Raw genomic sequence first — 15,868 nt, forward strand, 5'->3', positions numbered from 1 at the left:
GTTGGGTTTCGTAGCTGGTCTGACATGAAATGCCACTGCCAAACGAAGAATAACTGTCCTTCCTCTGCCACCGATGTCTATGTGGGAGCAGTGACGGAGAGAGAAGGTTCTTTGCTCTTCCACCTATTTATTATATGCAAGGAGGGTAACTGGTTTCTCAATGACTGGCCGAAGCACAAGTCAGCCCTGATCTTAGCTGTATTCCTCAATTCCTTCTCACTGGTCTCCAGCCTCCCAACAGCGTAGCCTGAGCACCGCGTTGCACCAGGGTTGTCCTTCCAGAGCGTTCAGTACGCGCCCTCCTGCTGTGCCGGACCCTGTAACCACGTGCCTCCCTTCGGGTTAGATGTCGACTGTTGTACCCTGTCACGCGCCGTGGCTGAGCAGATGTGTGCTTGATCCAGGTGATTAATAAACGATGCTTCAGTACGACGCGGTTGTCCTGGAGGCTTGTCTTGTGGGGCTGCCGGTGAAACGCCACCTTGCGCCAGGGTGTCTGTCCGGGGGGGAGGGGGGGGACAGGGCTGTGACCCAGCTGTGTTGGCGCTGGGGTCTTGTGCGTGGCCCCCGCGGCTGTGGGAACTCGTTTGCTCCATGCACGAGTGTGGCTGAGAATCCCGGTGGGAGCACCGAGGGCGGGGGGCGACCTTGGCTCGGCCAAGTGCCCGCCGCGTCCCCTCCCTGTCCCTTGGGGCTGTGCCTCCCGCGGCAGCACCGCTTACTCACGGCGCACACGGGCGCTTTCCACGCTCGCTGTGGCGTAACGGTTTCCGAAGTGACATCAGCCGCAGGGAAAGTCGCCGCTCGGCTGACGCGGGCCGCTCCCCCGGGAGGTGCTGCGAGTTGCACAACTGCAACCGCGGGCGGTGCGCGGCTCCGGAGCCGGGGGGGGGGGGGGGGGTGCGGCCGCGGCGGGGTGACCAGGTTTTTTGGCTGTAGCCCGCGCTGACGTTACCACACGCTCCCCTCACGACGAGGCGAGGGGTCTCCGCAGCGCTGCGCGCCGGGGCGGAGCCCGACAAGGCTCCCGGGACGCCGGCGGCTCTCTGCGGGGCTCCTCCTTTGCCCTGCCCTCTTCGGCGTTGTTTTTTGGGTGCGGGTCGGCGTTTTGCCCCGCTCTTGCTGCGGGGAGGGGGGGCTGCTGCCCCACGCTCCCTGGAGGGCCCGCCCTTCCCCGAATGAGGGGGCGGACGGCGGCCGCCGCTCGCGCTTCACGCGTGGGCCCGGAGCGGGGAGGAACAGCTGGAAGGGGGTGGGGCTGTTACGGGAAGCCCCGCTCCCGCCCCGCCTCGAGGGGACCGGGGGTGGGGGGCGGAGATGGACGGATGGGGCCCGGGGCCGCCCCTTTCCCGGGAACGGCGCGGAGGCTGCGCGCTGACGTGGCGGGCGTTGCCATGGCAGTCGCCGGCGCGAGCGCGCCGCCGTCGCAGCGTCCGCTCCGATTGGAGGTGCCGCCGGGGTGGGTGGGTGGGTGGGCCGCCACGCGCCACCTCGGCGCGCATTGGGCGGGCGGTGGGCACCACGTGGCGCGGGGCGCAGCCGCTATGGTGACGCCGTGCCCCGCAGCCAGTGAGGGCGCGGGACGTGCCGCCGCCGCCTGCCATTGGCGGCCCCGCGGCGGCGGGGGGCTATAAAGGGGCGGCGGGGGCGCGGTGGCGGTGGCCGCGGGCGGGATGGAGGCGGCGGCGGCGGAGGGGGACGCGACCGGGGACGGGGCGGCGGCGCTGGGGCAGCGGTTGGCGGCGGGCGGGCAGGGCCATGTGCTGTGCTTCTGGCCCGAGCTGGGCGGCGCGGCCCGCCGGGCGCTGGCGGCGGAGCTGCGCGACATGGACGTGGCCGAGATCAACCGCTTCTTCCGCCGCGCCCGCGGGGACGGCGGCGGTGGGGCGGCGACGGCGGCGGGGCTGGACGCGCGGATGGAGCCGGTGCCGCGGGATGTGCTGGGCAGCGCCTCCCGCGACCGCGAGCTGCTGCCGCGCTGGGAGAGCCGCGGTAGGTGCGGGGGGCGGCGGCGGGGCCCGGCGCGGTGCCGGTGCCGGTGCGGTGGGCCCCACGCGTGTGTGCTTTCCCGGGCGCAGGGCTGGCGGAGATCGCGGGGAGCCGCGTGGCCGCGCTGCTGCTGGCCGGCGGGCAGGGCACCCGCCTCGGCGTCCCCTACCCCAAGGGCATGTGCGACGTGGGGCTGCCCTCCCGCAAGACCCTCTTCCACCTCCAGGCCCAGCGCCTGCGGCGGCTGCAGCAGCTGGCGGAGGAGCAGCACGGCACCCCCTGCCACATCCCCTGGTGAGCGCCCTGCCCTGGACCTTGGTGGGTCTGCGCCCCGCGGGGTCGCCTTGGTGGGACAAGGCTTATGGTTTGGTGTTGGTAGGGCCCTATTGGTATGGTTGGGTCAAGATCTTGTGGGTTGGCGTTGGCAGGGCTGCGTTGGGATCAGCCTGGTTGGTGGTGGTGGGTTAAGCAGGGGTTGGTGTGGTTCCATTGGTGTTGGCTGGGTCAAAGCCCCGTTGTTTGGCCTTAGTGGGTCAAGGTCTTGTGGGTCGGTGTGAGTGGGCCTTGTTGGTGTTAGCAGGCCAAGGACCTGTGGGTTGGTGCAGACCCCTTTGGCAGCCCAAGGGCCCTGGGGTTGACATGGATCCTCTTGACATCAGCGCTATTACTATGGGCGTAGCCTGTTGGAGTTAACGGATCGAGGCCCAGAGGGTGGCACTGGCAGATGCCACCTTGTCAGGCTCAACCCCATGGCCCTTGGGAACGTGTGCCATGTTGCCTGTGGCCAGCCCGCTGCGTGGGACAGCGGCCATGCAAGGCGGGGGGCTGGGAGGCCGGGGGCTGCAGTGGTGCTGTGAGCAGGAGGCTGGCGTCATGGCAGGAGCTGGCTGCTGCAGCTGGGTGTGTCCCCCGCTGCACAGGGTGTGGTGGAGTTTTGGAGATGCATGTTGCAAGGAGGGGTGAAGCTCTTCTTTGGCTCGCTGATGAGGTGCGACAGATACTTCTAAATGTTTGTGGTGGGAAGAAGCCTGTCCTGGCGGTAACAGGCTGAAGTGGTTCACCACACTTGGGGTGAGGGGCACGAGACCCTGCCTCTTCTCCCTGCTCATCGGGTCTCTTCTGCACTGCGACAGGTACATCATGACAAGCGGCCGAACTATGGAGTCCACCAAGGAGTTCTTCCTGAAGCATCGCTATTTTGGCTTGAAGAAGGAAAATGTCATCTTCTTCCAGCAGGGCATGCTGCCTGCCCTGGGGTTTGATGGGAAAATCCTGCTGGAGGAGAAGGGCAAGATTGCTATGGCACCAGGTCAGTAGACAGGAGCTGGCGGGAGGGGTGCATGGGGCGAGACACAAGTGCTGAGGACAAGCATTTGGGGCCAGAGCCTGCGTGGGGTAGTCTCGCAGCACAACATGGCCCATGGGTGACGCAGGCTGGGAGCTGTCCACTTTGGCAAGGAGTTAGCAGGGTGGGGTATGCCTGGGCTGGTGACCCTCCAGCCCAGCTCCGTGGGGAAGGATGATGAGTGTGGGTGACTGACGAGATAACCGGGTGTGTCTGTGGCCCCAATGGTTTGTTCCCGCTGCAGATGGCAACGGTGGCCTGTACCGGGCCCTGGGGGCACACGGCATTGTGGATGACATGGAGCGGAGGGGCGTGCAGAGTGTCCATGTCTACTGCGTGGACAACATCCTGGTGAAGGTGGCTGACCCCAGGTTCATCGGGTTCTGCTTGGAGAAGGGAGCAGACTGCGGCGCCAAGGTATGATTTCAAGGGCAGGCAGGTACCGCTTCCCTGGAGCAGGGTGGGGTCTGTCCTGCTCCTTGCCTGGCTTCGCTGACTCCTTACCCTTCCTTTGCCGGCTTGCCACAGCCAGGAGGGATAGCTAAGCACCAGGAGCTTGCTGGGGGAGTAACAAGTGCTGCTAGAGTCCCACCTGCCCCTTGGGTGTGGCATCCTGGGGGATGTGGAGCATCACTGACCGCTGCCTGGTGCTGCTCCTCTCCCGCCTTGCACGGGGATGTGGCACCGACAGCCCCAGGGCTCACAGGTCCCCTAGTCCCTGGGCATAAGAGCTGCTGAGGAGCCCTGTGGGGCTGCCCAGTCCCCACCCAGACACTGAGCAGCTGTTTCCTGGGTGGCTGCGGGGAGCACAGGCAGCCGAGATCCCTGCCACAGGCTGCCAACTGTCCCCAGCCGTGACGTCCTGGGCAGCAGACCAGGACACGGTGAGTGCAGCTGACGCTTAGCCCAGCCCTGTGTCTCGTGGGTAGGACATTGCACGCCTGAAGCTTTACTTAAAGGCTGGGTTAACAGCCAAAAGGGCTGTTTGCATTGGGCTTGGCTGTAGAAAACAGGTGAGAGGGCTTGCTGGCCTTGAGGCTTTCAGAAAGTGAGCTGGCAAAGAGAAAGCAGTTTCTCCTTCTGGCCCAAGTGAGAAGAGGAAACAAACCCTAGCGTGCGGAAAGGGGAAGGTGCTGTGTCCCTGCACGCCGCCCTGCTATGGTGGCAGTGACGGGTATGGATTTGCTGAGGGGTGCCCATGCCCAGAGGGAGATGTATGGGGTGCGAGGAAGAGGAGGGAGATCAGGTGTAGCAGGATGGCTCTGCTTGTGCACAGCAAGCTGGCTGCTCATGTGCAGGCTGGGTGCTAAAAATACCCATGCCCTTTGCCAGCCACACATGGGCTTGTTGCCAGATCCTGCCTGTGCCCTCTGGGTGGGCCTGGCACCCTGTCACCCACTCTCCTCTGGTCATCATCGCCAGAAGCACCTGGGAGGGGAGGGCTCCAGCATCCTTATCCCTGCACCGTCTCTGCTGTCCTGTGCAGGAAAATGCCTCCACAGGGGCTGCTAGATACAAGGGAGTGTATTTGAAGCGCAGGGCTTTGGGGCTCTTTCCCTGACAGTGCTTCCCTTGGGCAGGTGGTGGAGAAGACCAACCCCACGGAGCCGGTTGGCGTGGTGTGCCGAGTGGATGGTGTCTACCAAGTGGTGGAGTACAGCGAGATCTCCCTGGCCACTGCTCAGAAACGGGGCCCGGATGGGCGGCTGCTCTTCAACGCGGGCAACATTGCCAATCACTACTTCACCACCGCCTTCCTGAAAGATGTAGTCAAGTAAGGATCTGCTGGGGTGCTGCCGGTCTGCTGGAGGAGGAGCGCCAGTGCTAAACGGAGCTGGCTGCCTGCACCTTGCTTTCTGCTGGTTGAGCTCCAGCTGTTTGCAGGCATGCTGGGATGCACGGGTGGCCTGACCCCTACCTTTCTACAAGATCCCCCTTCCTTGAGATAAAGTTTCCCTTGGCCATCAGTGGTTGCTGGTGCCAGAACACAGGCATGTGGGGCCGTCCTCTCCTGGCTGCCGTGGGGATGAGCAGCCTGTGCCTCAGGGTGGCTGGGGTTGAGGGCAAGTGTCTGTCCTGCTGCAGTAGTGTCTGAGCTGAGGGGCTGAAGACAGGCCTTGCTCAGGCAAGCGACAGCTCTTTCTTGGCCTGTTGCAGCACTTACGAACCGCAGCTGCAGCACCATGTAGCCGAGAAGAAGATCCCACACGTGGACATCGCTACAGGTCAGCTGATCCAACCCGAGAAGCCCAATGGGATCAAGATGGAAAAGTTTGTCTTTGACATCTTCCAGTTTTCCAAGTACGCCCTTTTCTGTCTGTGGGGAGCAGGCTGCTTGCCCTCCCTTGGGCAGCTCTGAGAGCCTCTGCGGGTTGTGCCAGGGCTGTGCTCACTGGCAGTGCCCCAGGGTGGGGACAGGATGCCAGCTCCTGTGCTGTTCAGCAGCAGTGGACTGTTGTGCCCTGACATGAGCAGGGACACGAGCAGCGGGAGGGACAGGCGCTGCGTGCCTCTTGCTCAGCTGAGCCCTGCCCCTGGGCCAGAGGAGCATCTGCTGAACCTACAGCCCAGGTCCTCTCCTCCCCTCCCTCATGGCTGTGAGGACATCCTGTGGGTGTGGGCTCTGGGGGGCCATGGCCCCAGCTCAGTCAGCTTGGCGGGGGAGAAGCCAAAGTGACAGGGAGCGGCCACATTTCCCAAACCTGCGCCCTGTTCACCCCCCAGGAAGTTCGTGGTGTACGAGGTGCTGCGTGAGGACGAGTTTTCTCCCCTGAAGAATGCGGACAGCCAGAACGGCAAGGACAACCCCACCACAGCCCGACACGCCTTGATGTCCTTGCACCACTGCTGGGTTCTCAATGCGGGAGGGCACTTCGTGGACGAAAATGGCACACGCATCCCTGCCATCCCTCGGTGAGTTGCTGCCCCCGGCACTCCTGCATCTTTTTTGGGCTGGGTGTTAAGCACTGGGCAGTCCCCAGCCCTTCTCCATTTCAGCACTCCTGAAACCAGCATTGCTGGAGCGACCAGCTGTGGGTCCTTTCTCCCGGGTGGTCCGTGGGGCCGAGCCGGGTGCAGGCCGGGCGGTGGCTGCAGGAGGGGCACTCGGTCAGTTGGCAGGAGCTTTTCTTGTTGATTCGACGCCCACGAAACAAATCCTACCAGTCTCCATTGCACTGCCAAGATTGCCCATGCATGGAGGAGTTGGCTCCCTAAAGCCCAAGCACACCAGCAGATCTGTGCAGCAGCCAGGCTGGGGTCATGACATCCCTCGACTGAGAGACCTCCCACCACCCCTGTTTGGGGAACAGCAAGCCCCAGACTTGTTCTGCTCTGTTTTTTTCCACCCTTGCTAACCCTTGTTTATTCCCACGTAGTGTCACAAACGGAAGGTCAGATGCCACCCCAGCAGATGTCAATGACAAGTAACTATACCGTGCAGCATGCATGGTGGCGGGGCTGTGCTTAGGTACTAACAGGCTGTAGGTGAAGCAGCGTGCCAGGCTGCGGTCGCTGCGCTGGGGGCGCGCTGCTGGGCAGGCGCCTGTAGTGACTAACAGGACCGGGGGGCTCGGGGCCGCATGCTGGGAGGGGGGCATGCCTCACTGCAGCACCCCGTGGATGCCGCTTCTCGTGGTGGCGGGCGGTTGGCGGCGTCTGCTCCCTCCTGGGCTCCTTTCCGTAGAGGCAGCCGGCGGGGACAACTGGAAGGGTCTTGTGCCAATGGTACAGATGCAGGGCAGCAGGCAGCTGGCCGCTGACTGCACGCAGCCCCTAAAGGTCACCCCGCAGGCAGCGTGCTGTTGGGAAACATGCTGGTGTGTCCCTTCAATGACAGCTTCCCTGTCCGTCACAGCGTAGCAGAGCCTGGACTGATCCCGGCCGGTCCCGTAGCTGGAGACGGCTGCCACCTCCCGGTGTCTGCCAGGCATCCAGGCAGATTGAAATGGGATTAAAACCATTAAGTAAACGTCAGGCAGGCTTTGATGTAGCATGTGCAAATCTCAGCGTGGGCGGCCAGCTGTGCTTTGTGTGACTTCAGCTCTTGAGGTTTTGAAGATCTGGATCGTGACACCAGGGAAAGCCCCTGGCTCAGTGCTTGGAAGTTTACAAAAGCAAACAGGATTGATAGAAGTGTTAAAGCAACTTCTGTAATAGCAGCGTGTTCTGTAGGCACAGGGCACGTCTGTGCGGCTGGGACTTGGAGCTGGTGAGTGTCAATGACTTGCAGACAAGGAAGCTTGTTACCTTCCCCTCCCTTCGGGAGAGCTTGTATTTTCTGGTGGGGTACACCTAGGGTCTCTGTTTTTAATTCCAGACTCCAGATGTTTTCGGGCTTATAACTAGGCCATCACAGTAGTTATAATGTAGGATAAAGGATGCACTTTATCCTTCATTGACAGTTAATGGCCATCCTTTTTTTTTTTTTTTTTTTTTAATGTTGAAATGACTCTAAGGTAAACACAAGTGCAAGGGCTGGGTTAGGATGGGTGAGTTTTATTTACTCACAGCTGGGACAGGAGGGGACTGAGCCAAGTGCGTGGCAGCAGGGACGGGCTTCGACCTGGGCGAAGAGGGTGTTGTCACAGGTGACGTCCTGCGATGCCTGTCTGGCTGCGGGGGTGAGTGGGTGTGAAGGGGCACCCTGGGGTGTTGCCATGGTTCCTCGTCACCTCCACACGGCTGCACCCGCTGGCCAGGCTTACGGGCCGGCTGGATCCAGGGGGCACCCAGGGAGTCCTGGAAAGGCTGATGGCAGGAGGAGCGGGGTCAGGGACCCCACGCAGACCCCTGCCCAGCAGCACTGCTGCGGCTGTTCTCGGGGCTGGGCTGCGGCGGGCAGTGCTGGTGTGGGTCTGCCGTTGTCCTCACCAGCTCAGCCTTGCGTGCAGAACAGAGGAGCCGAGACAGTTGATCTGACAGGCGAAGGCAGCAGGAGCAGGCAGTGCCAGAGGGAGTATTTCTGAGTGAGCAGACAGGCTTACCCTGTGCCCTCAGGTTGTGCTTTAAACAAGGCTGTGCTTTAAACAAGGACTGTGTTTTTAAAAAAGACCTGTTGTGACCAGCCAAACAGGAAGGTGCTGTGATTGAATCTCTCATCACCCCAAGGATGCAGGTGGAGGAGGAGGAAGGGGTGACTAGCTTGCATGCGGCATCAAATATACTGGGGCTGTGGTCCAGGCTGCGGGCACAGGCGCTGCTGTAGTTGCACACACGGAAAGGCACGTAGATCCTCATTAAAGCTGCATCTGAACCTGTCTTCCCTTTCAGTCGCTGCTGGTTTCTAAACTTGAGCTCGCATCTCCGTGGAGAGCACGCAAGGCTTGACTAACCCAGGGCAGCTCTGTGCTGGTGGGGTCTGCGTGGGCCGGCAGCCACCGATGCCCCAGACAGCCTCTGACCCCCTACACTGGCGTCTGTGGGATCTCCGGGCCCCATCCGCATCCCCTGACTGGGGGATGTGGCTAACTCTCCTGACTTTTTCTCTGCAGCTTGAAGGATGCAAACGACCTGCCAATCCAGTGTGAAATTTCTCCCCTTGTCTCCTACGGAGGAGAAGTGAGTACTGGCTCTCCGGAGCTTGGGTGCCCATGCAGATTAGCTGGGAAGGTGGGGAAGCTGTCAGGGGGTGTGTGTGAGCCCTGGCTGGGGAGGGGGGTAAGCCACGAAAGCATGACTTGAATTCACTGTGGAGCTTTTTAAGGCAGTGCCCTCCAAGTCATCAGCACGGGAGGGGACCAGAGCCACCTGTGAGCAGCTCAGCAGGTCAACGGAGCAGATGGTGCATGGTGGATTCCTAATGAGCTGCTTTGTCCTCCCTTAGGGTCTGGAAAAGTATGTGAAGGACCGTGAGTTTCGCACACCTTTGATTATCGACGAGGATGGGATCCACGAGCTGGTGAAGAACGGGATGTAGCGGCAGTGTGGTGCCCAAGCCGGGCTGCCTGTCCCGCCTGGCGGGCTGGGAATTCGGACACATGAAGGTTTATAGCTATAACTGGTAGGGGCTGATCCTGCTCGCTCTGGCCCTGTGCAGAGGAGGATGTAACCCACTCAGTTTTTGGCATGCTGTATGCTTCTATTTATATTTTAATTTAAAACCCGAACACTTTATGGATTCCCCTGCCATGAAGCACAGCTATGGTGCTGCTCTTTGCACTCCAAGCTGTGTGTACATTTATTTTTAAACATGTATATAGTAATAGTCATTGTACATGCAGACAATTTTTATGGTACGGGGCTGGGGTTAATCTTGAATTTTTATTTTTCTCAAATCTACATGACTATTTTTTTTATTAGGGTCCCTGTCATAGCCCATGCCCTCCCTTTTGGTCATCCTTTGTACGTTGCAGAACTGGAAGCACCTGATTAAACTCTTGAGTCCCTCCTGTCTGTCATCTGGTGGTGCTTTAGTGACAGTGACTTTCTATAGAGGCTCTACTCATAGAGCAGAGGTCTGACTGTGTCATGTCGAGTGCCCAGCTCGGCAGCAGCTGCTGCCCAGGGGGGTCACAGGTGGGTCCTCTGACCCACGGTGCTCGTTTGCAGCGTTTCTGGAGGAAGCGAAGGGCTGCGCTTTCCTCTTGAGTTTCTGCAGGTGGTGGCAAGCCTTGAGCAGGTAGGAACGAGTGGGTGTGCGACATCATCAGAGCGCTCTCGGTGAAGCCAGCCTGGCATGGTGTCCCCGTGTCCTTCGTCAGAGTGGCTGTGCTGCCTCCCCTCTTTTCTGGGAGGGGAGATGGTTCTCAGTTGGCTCCTCTGCTGCTCCCAAGTCCTGCTGCAGGCCCTGGGGCAGGGTGGCACAGCCACCCATAGCCCCCTGGGCAGGAGTTTTCCCTTACAGGTCTGGAAATAAGGCCCACACCGCTACCTGGCTAGGGGAAGTCACCAAGTCACCCCAGTGCCTGGCTCTTGGGCACCCCGGGCTCAGCCTGGCACTCAGTTCCCCAGGCAGCACGCGTGGGAAGCTGGGGCCACGCAGGCAGTCCTGGCTGGTGCTGTGGCTGCTGGTGGCTTGCCATGGGCCAGCCAGGCTGCGTGTGGCAGAGGCAGGCTGGTGGCTGCGGGTCCCAGGGGAGTCAGCCCGGGATGGGGGCCAGAGTGGATGCGAGGAGCTGGTGTGGAGAGCTGTGGGTGGTCTGCACCACCACCTCCTCCTGCCCACCGGCTCTGCTGGGCCCTGGGAGCAGCTGCTGTGGGAAAGGGACATCTCTGTTCCTCAGGGAGCAGGTGGGTTCCCTCGAAGCTGCTCCTCCTTGGCATGGGGCGGGCAGCAGCCAGAGCACAGCGTGGCCCACGTTGGGGGGATGCACGTGGCCCCAGGACCAGTGCCGAGCAGGAGTGAGGGGCCGCACAGTGAGCCCCGGGAGGATTGCTGCTCCAGCTGGCTCCCTGGGCTCTGTGGCAGGGGGGAGGGGAGGTGTTTGCTTTGGCTTTTTATCTCTGTTTGCACACTAACACCTTTGCATTAGGTCCTGGGATAGAGTGACGCAGCACCGGCCTCTGCCAAGTTATTTGAGTGCCAATTCCAGGTAGCAGGAGGTGAGCTGAGCCGGCCGGCGTTTGTGCCAGCGTGCACGTACGTGGCACGGTGCAGAGCCCTGCAACAGGCACCGCGCTAGCCTCCTCCCTGCCAGCCCAGCGGTAGCTCGGGTGCTCTGCCTTGCCCTGGAGCACACCTCTCGCTGCACCCATGGCTGGGCTGGCACTGGTGGCAGTGGCAAGGGTCCTTGGCCTGTCACTGGCATCCTGCCATGTGGTGGATGGCTTTTGCTGCTCGGGACTCGGTTTGCTTGTCTGAGGAGCAGACAAGCTCAGAGGCTGGCAAGGAGGTTGGTTTAGGAGCAAGGCTGCAGCCCTGGGGCTGTGGGGTGCCCTGCGGGATGGGAGTGCTTTTTGGGAGCTGCTGGCCTGCTGCCGGGGGTGCTGCTTCCCTCCCACAGCAGTGTGGGTGCTGGCATAATATACATCCAAAACACTAGTCTGAAAAAAGTTTTCATTTAAAAAACAATGATTTAATTGCATTTTTAGCTATCGCACAAAAATTAAACGAGTGACTTATTATTATTTTCTCTGTGCCGCGTTGCGTAGTTGGCGGCCGCAATGCCAAGCTAGTGCCGGGAAATGATGTAAAACCCCGAGCTCAGCGTGCAGCTTGGGGAGCAGCCGGAGCACTTCTTCCGCGCCACGTGCTGGGGCAGGTCAGCTCTCCGGCCGGTGGCCTGGCTGTGCGTGCCCGCGCAGGAGCCCGGCACCCTTCCCACAGGGGCAGACCCTGTGGGACCCTCTGGGCCAGCAGTGGGGCCTCGTGAAGTGTCTCCATCACCTGCATTTTGGGGGTGTCCCGCCTGGCCCCTGTACCCCGTTGGTACAGGAGGAGGGCCCTGGACACTTGTGCTGTCCCACAGCTGTGAGGGCGAGCGCCGGAAAGCAAAACGCTGCCTATTGCTTTAAGTTCCGTCGCTGGCTGTGGAGATTTTTTTTTTTATTTTTTTCTCTCCCGCTATGAATGGGTTTTGCTGTAAATTATAGCTTTGCACACATTCCCTTGGGCTGAGGAAAATAACCTCTGCCGAAAAGCCAGCCTGGATTGGTGACTGGCTCCCCCTCTCTGCTCCCTAATTGAAACCAAATGTGCAAGATGTAGGATTGTGGGATTTCTGGCCGGCTCCCAGGAATCCGCAGAATGCGAACTCGCTCCCAGAGGCATCTTGCATCAGCCCGGGAAAGTTCGCTCCTCGCCTGGCTCCCCCGGCCTGGGCGAGGGGCTACGAGCCCGCCCGCTGTGGCCTCCCCACTCCGGTGAGTCACTTTTGGGTGTGTGGGGAGGTGTTTGCCCCTGCTAGGCTTGGGATTTTGGGGGGATGTAGGGTCAGCCATGCTCCTTGGTGGAGCCCGGGCACAGAGGCCGGGGTGCGGGTCTGCCTCGGAAGGGGCTGAGGCAGTAGCAGGGCAGCATCCCCACCCAAAGAGGTGACATTTGGCCCCTTCTCTCCATTTTTTTTTTCCCCCCACTGTCAGCATTTCCCCCAGCACCTCGTGCCAGGCCAGCGTTTCCTGGTGTCCCTCCTCAGCTCCCGCCTGTGTGTCTGTTGGCAGAGCCGGCAGCGGTGCTGGCCAGCCAAAGAGGCCCCGCTGTCCCCAGGGTCCTCCAGCCAGGCACCAGGTCACACTGGGGAGGGGACACAGGGGCATCAGTTTGATGCTCCTGAGCATCCTGTCCCCCATCCTGGTGCTGGGTTCTTGCTTGTGGTTTCTCAGCCCTGCGCCGCGGCAGAGCGACGCTTCGCAGCCGCGCGCCGTGGCGGGGCGATGCCGCGCGCCGTGGCAGGGTGATGCCGCGCGCCGTGGCACGGAGCGAGGAGGAGGGCTGCGAGTTTTCAGCCGGTGGGGAGTGCTTGCTGGGTGCGGTACCCGCAAGACCATGTCCCCAGGCCCCCATGGCCATGGGCTGTGCTGCTGGCAGGTCTCTCCATGACAGCCGCGGGGACATGCTGGAGCTCCTTGCACCCTGTATGGCTATGATGCCCCTGGCTGAGCCAGCCAGCCTGCGGCTGGTGAGGTGCTTCCCACTGCAGAAAATGGGGCTGCATCCAGCCCAGAGAAGGTCTAAAATGGCATTTTTGGAGGGGAGGAGGACTACGGGTCCCGGCATGCTGCACTTCACTCCTGTCGAGGCTGCGCCGGCGGCATAGCATGCTGGGGGTTGTAGTGCCAGCCGGGGCGGGGGTCCCGAAGCCCCTTACCAAAACACCTCATGCTTGGGGTCATGGTCCAGGGTCACAGGGAGCCTCTCGCTGCTCAGGGTTGCTCCTTCCAGCATGGCCTTGACGCGTCCCACCCATCCGCTATCCCAGCAGGAGGGGAGCCCCTGGCCCCGTGTGAGGACGGGGGTTCTGCAACAGGACCCCTGGCAGCCATGGGAGACTCGTGTCCAGGACCTGGCATGTGCAGGGGGTACGGGCTGCTGCCATCGAAGCCCCCTCCCTACGGCCGATGCTCCTCTGGTGCCACCGAGGACGGTGGTGCCCACCTGGGAAGCGAGCTGGGGGCTTCACCAGCTGGTGTAGGCTGAGGGCAAGAGGGACCATGGCTTGGGTGGTGTTTGTCTCTAAACAAATGTGGATTTTTTTTTTTCCCTGGCTAATTTTCCCTGGTTATTTCAGTAGAATAAGAGACGGGAGCATAAAAAGGGGAGGGAAAAAAAAAAAAAAAAAGCATCAGCCAAGGGGAGCTCCCAAGCCTGGGTGACGCCAGGGAGGAGCTCCAACAATTCTCTGCACTAAAAATTTCCAGTGATTGAAAATTTTCGGCAAACATTTTCAGATGAATTGTTGCAAAGCCATCTCATTTGCAGGGCTGGTGGAACAAAAATGATTTCCAGCTGGGTTGCCAGTACTGCTCAGCCAGTTTGACCGTGTGTCCCTTAGCTCCCAGCCTTGGTGCCTGAGTCACCGTCTCCCCGCTGTCCCCCAGCCCTGCTCCCCTAAGGAGAGATGAGCACTTCACAACGGCTGTGTGGGGGTGATTTCCCTGTATTAGACTAAATGTAAATGCATTCCCTGCAGGAGATTATGGCATCTGGTATCCTGATGCTTAAAGAGTTTACTCAGCCTGAAAGAATAGTGGGAAAAAATATCCCTGGATGTTTTTTGGAATGCAGAAGGAAATTGAGAATTTAATGTTAGGGGAACTGGCCATCATCAAACACAGGAGCCTCATGGGCGCCTCTCAGGGATGCAGCTGAAATTCCCAGTTGCAGCCGAGGTAGTTGCAACTAACTAAACTTTCCCAGCTGGGAACAGGAAAAAAAAGCAACAACATTATGTGACTTTTCAAAAAAAATTGAAAAAAATGGGGGGAAAAAAATCACCCTAAGTCCAGGCATTTGTTTGTACCTCCTGCTGAGCTCACGGTGTTTAGCAGAGACCCATGGGCAATTCAGCATCTGGGTGCAGAGAGCCTCTAGCAGGGTCTGGGTGGCAGTTCCCAGGGCTTTGCACTCCCCTTGGGTGCTGGCACAGTCACAGCATGCCTGCTTCACTCCTGCCGTGCCAAGCCCTGGATTTGCCAGCAAGCAGGGCTGTATCCAGCACCTCCCAGCTGGGCTCTGCAGGATGGGGGCATCTGCCATGTGGCAGCTGGTTCAGGGTGAGTTTGGGCTTTCTCTTGGGGGTGGGGACAAGGCTGCAGGTCCCCGTGTGGGGTGTGTACACGGACACAACCAGGCACCCACCCACGGGGTCACTGCTGTTGGGCCAGCTCAGGTGCCCGCCAGCCCAGCCCAACCATCCCTGGTATGGTGGGACTCAGCTGGGATTTACCGCAGCACCCCAGTGCAGGCAGGCCCCATTTGGCCAGGAGCTACAGTCCCTTTAACCCCCAGGTTCATAAGTTTTTCTTGCAAAGGTTAATGTGCATGTAAACTAGATTAAAATAGCCTTTTTTAATAAAAAGAGGTGTATTCTGCATCCAGCGCATGTGTGGAGGGCTGTCCCAGGAAGACAAACGTCTCCTTGGCAAATAAGGGGAGGGGGAGCCCAGGGAGCTTGCAGCAGGGATGGTGATGTTTAGAGGTGTCCCTGGTGCAGCCCCCGGCGTGGTGTTCCCCAGAGGTGCACAGGCACAGCAGGAGCTGCTTGGGCTCTGGGGGTTCCTGGCAGCCGAGGGTTAGCCAGAGCCAGGGTGATGGCCGCTGCCCTGCGAAGTGGCTGTGGCGGCAGCACTGACTCAGAGGGCAGGCACGTCCTGGGGTTGGGCCCAGGGGGGGTCCCCTCGTGCCGTGGGCTGCAGCCTGCTCTGAGGAGCCCCACCAGCACCTGCCCTTTTTCTCCACTTGCTGCAGCCCGAGCCCCATTGCCAGGATCCCCAGGTCCCCTCCATGCCATGCTCCCCAGGAGACAGCGAGTGAAAGCTGGCTCCCATGCCCTCTGTCACACCTTTGTGTCACCCATGACCCCAAGGTCTGCTTCGTGATAGACAACTGTCACAAAAAATACGCTGTAAATCTCGGGTGATTATCTGCTATTATCTCTCCCAAGCCAGAAGGCAGGGAAAATGTGTGTTGCAATGTGCTATTATATTGTTATATGGCGGGGTTGAGCAACGTCTTGCTTTCAAAGACATCCGAGGGCGGGCGGCCCAGCCGGAGCCTTTCTGCCCGTTGGTGGAGCTGGGTGGCGCTGGCCCCAAGCAGAGCCCTGGGAATTCCCTGTGGGTCCTGTGGCCGTTTTATGCTGCTGGCTCCAGCGACACAGCAGGGCCACATTACCTGTCGGCGCCAGGGCTGTGTCAGCACGGCACCATGATGCCATGGCTCTTGGGGTGTGGTGGCAGAGGGGATGGCACACTGGGACCCCTTCGACCACCATCATAGATCTGCTCCTCCTCCAAGGCTGAGGTGGGGACACAAGGGCTCATGTAGGGGAAGCCCTCCCGTCCTCAGCTGGCTGCCCCAAATGGGACGGGCATTTCTGCGTGGCTCAGCTGCCTCAGCGTGACGAGTCCCGGCTCTGTCTCTGCAGGACTGCTGAC

The 15,868-nt window shown here is 60.5% G+C and overlaps 1 protein-coding gene across 1 annotated transcript; it reads left to right on the plus strand.

Annotated features, from left to right (window-relative positions):
• The first annotated feature begins 1,673 nt into the window (after positions 1 to 1,673).
• UAP1 (UDP-N-acetylglucosamine pyrophosphorylase 1) lies at positions 1,674 to 9,723 on the plus strand. The gene is made up of 10 exons (XM_086462545.1): positions 1,674 to 1,992; positions 2,079 to 2,283; positions 3,123 to 3,298; positions 3,579 to 3,751; positions 4,915 to 5,108; positions 5,492 to 5,635; positions 6,059 to 6,247; positions 6,712 to 6,759; positions 8,827 to 8,893; positions 9,159 to 9,723. The coding sequence occupies exons 1-10, from the start codon at positions 1,674 to 1,676 to the stop codon at positions 9,249 to 9,251; spliced, it is 1,608 nt and encodes a 535-aa protein (XP_086318671.1). The 3' UTR covers positions 9,252 to 9,723.
• The last annotated feature ends 6,145 nt before the right edge of the window (positions 9,724 to 15,868 follow it).

This window comes from Leptosomus discolor, chromosome 3, assembly GCF_034619465.1.
Source record: "Leptosomus discolor isolate bLepDis1 chromosome 3, bLepDis1.hap2, whole genome shotgun sequence".
Taxonomy (NCBI): Eukaryota; Metazoa; Chordata; class Aves; order Leptosomiformes; family Leptosomidae; genus Leptosomus; species Leptosomus discolor.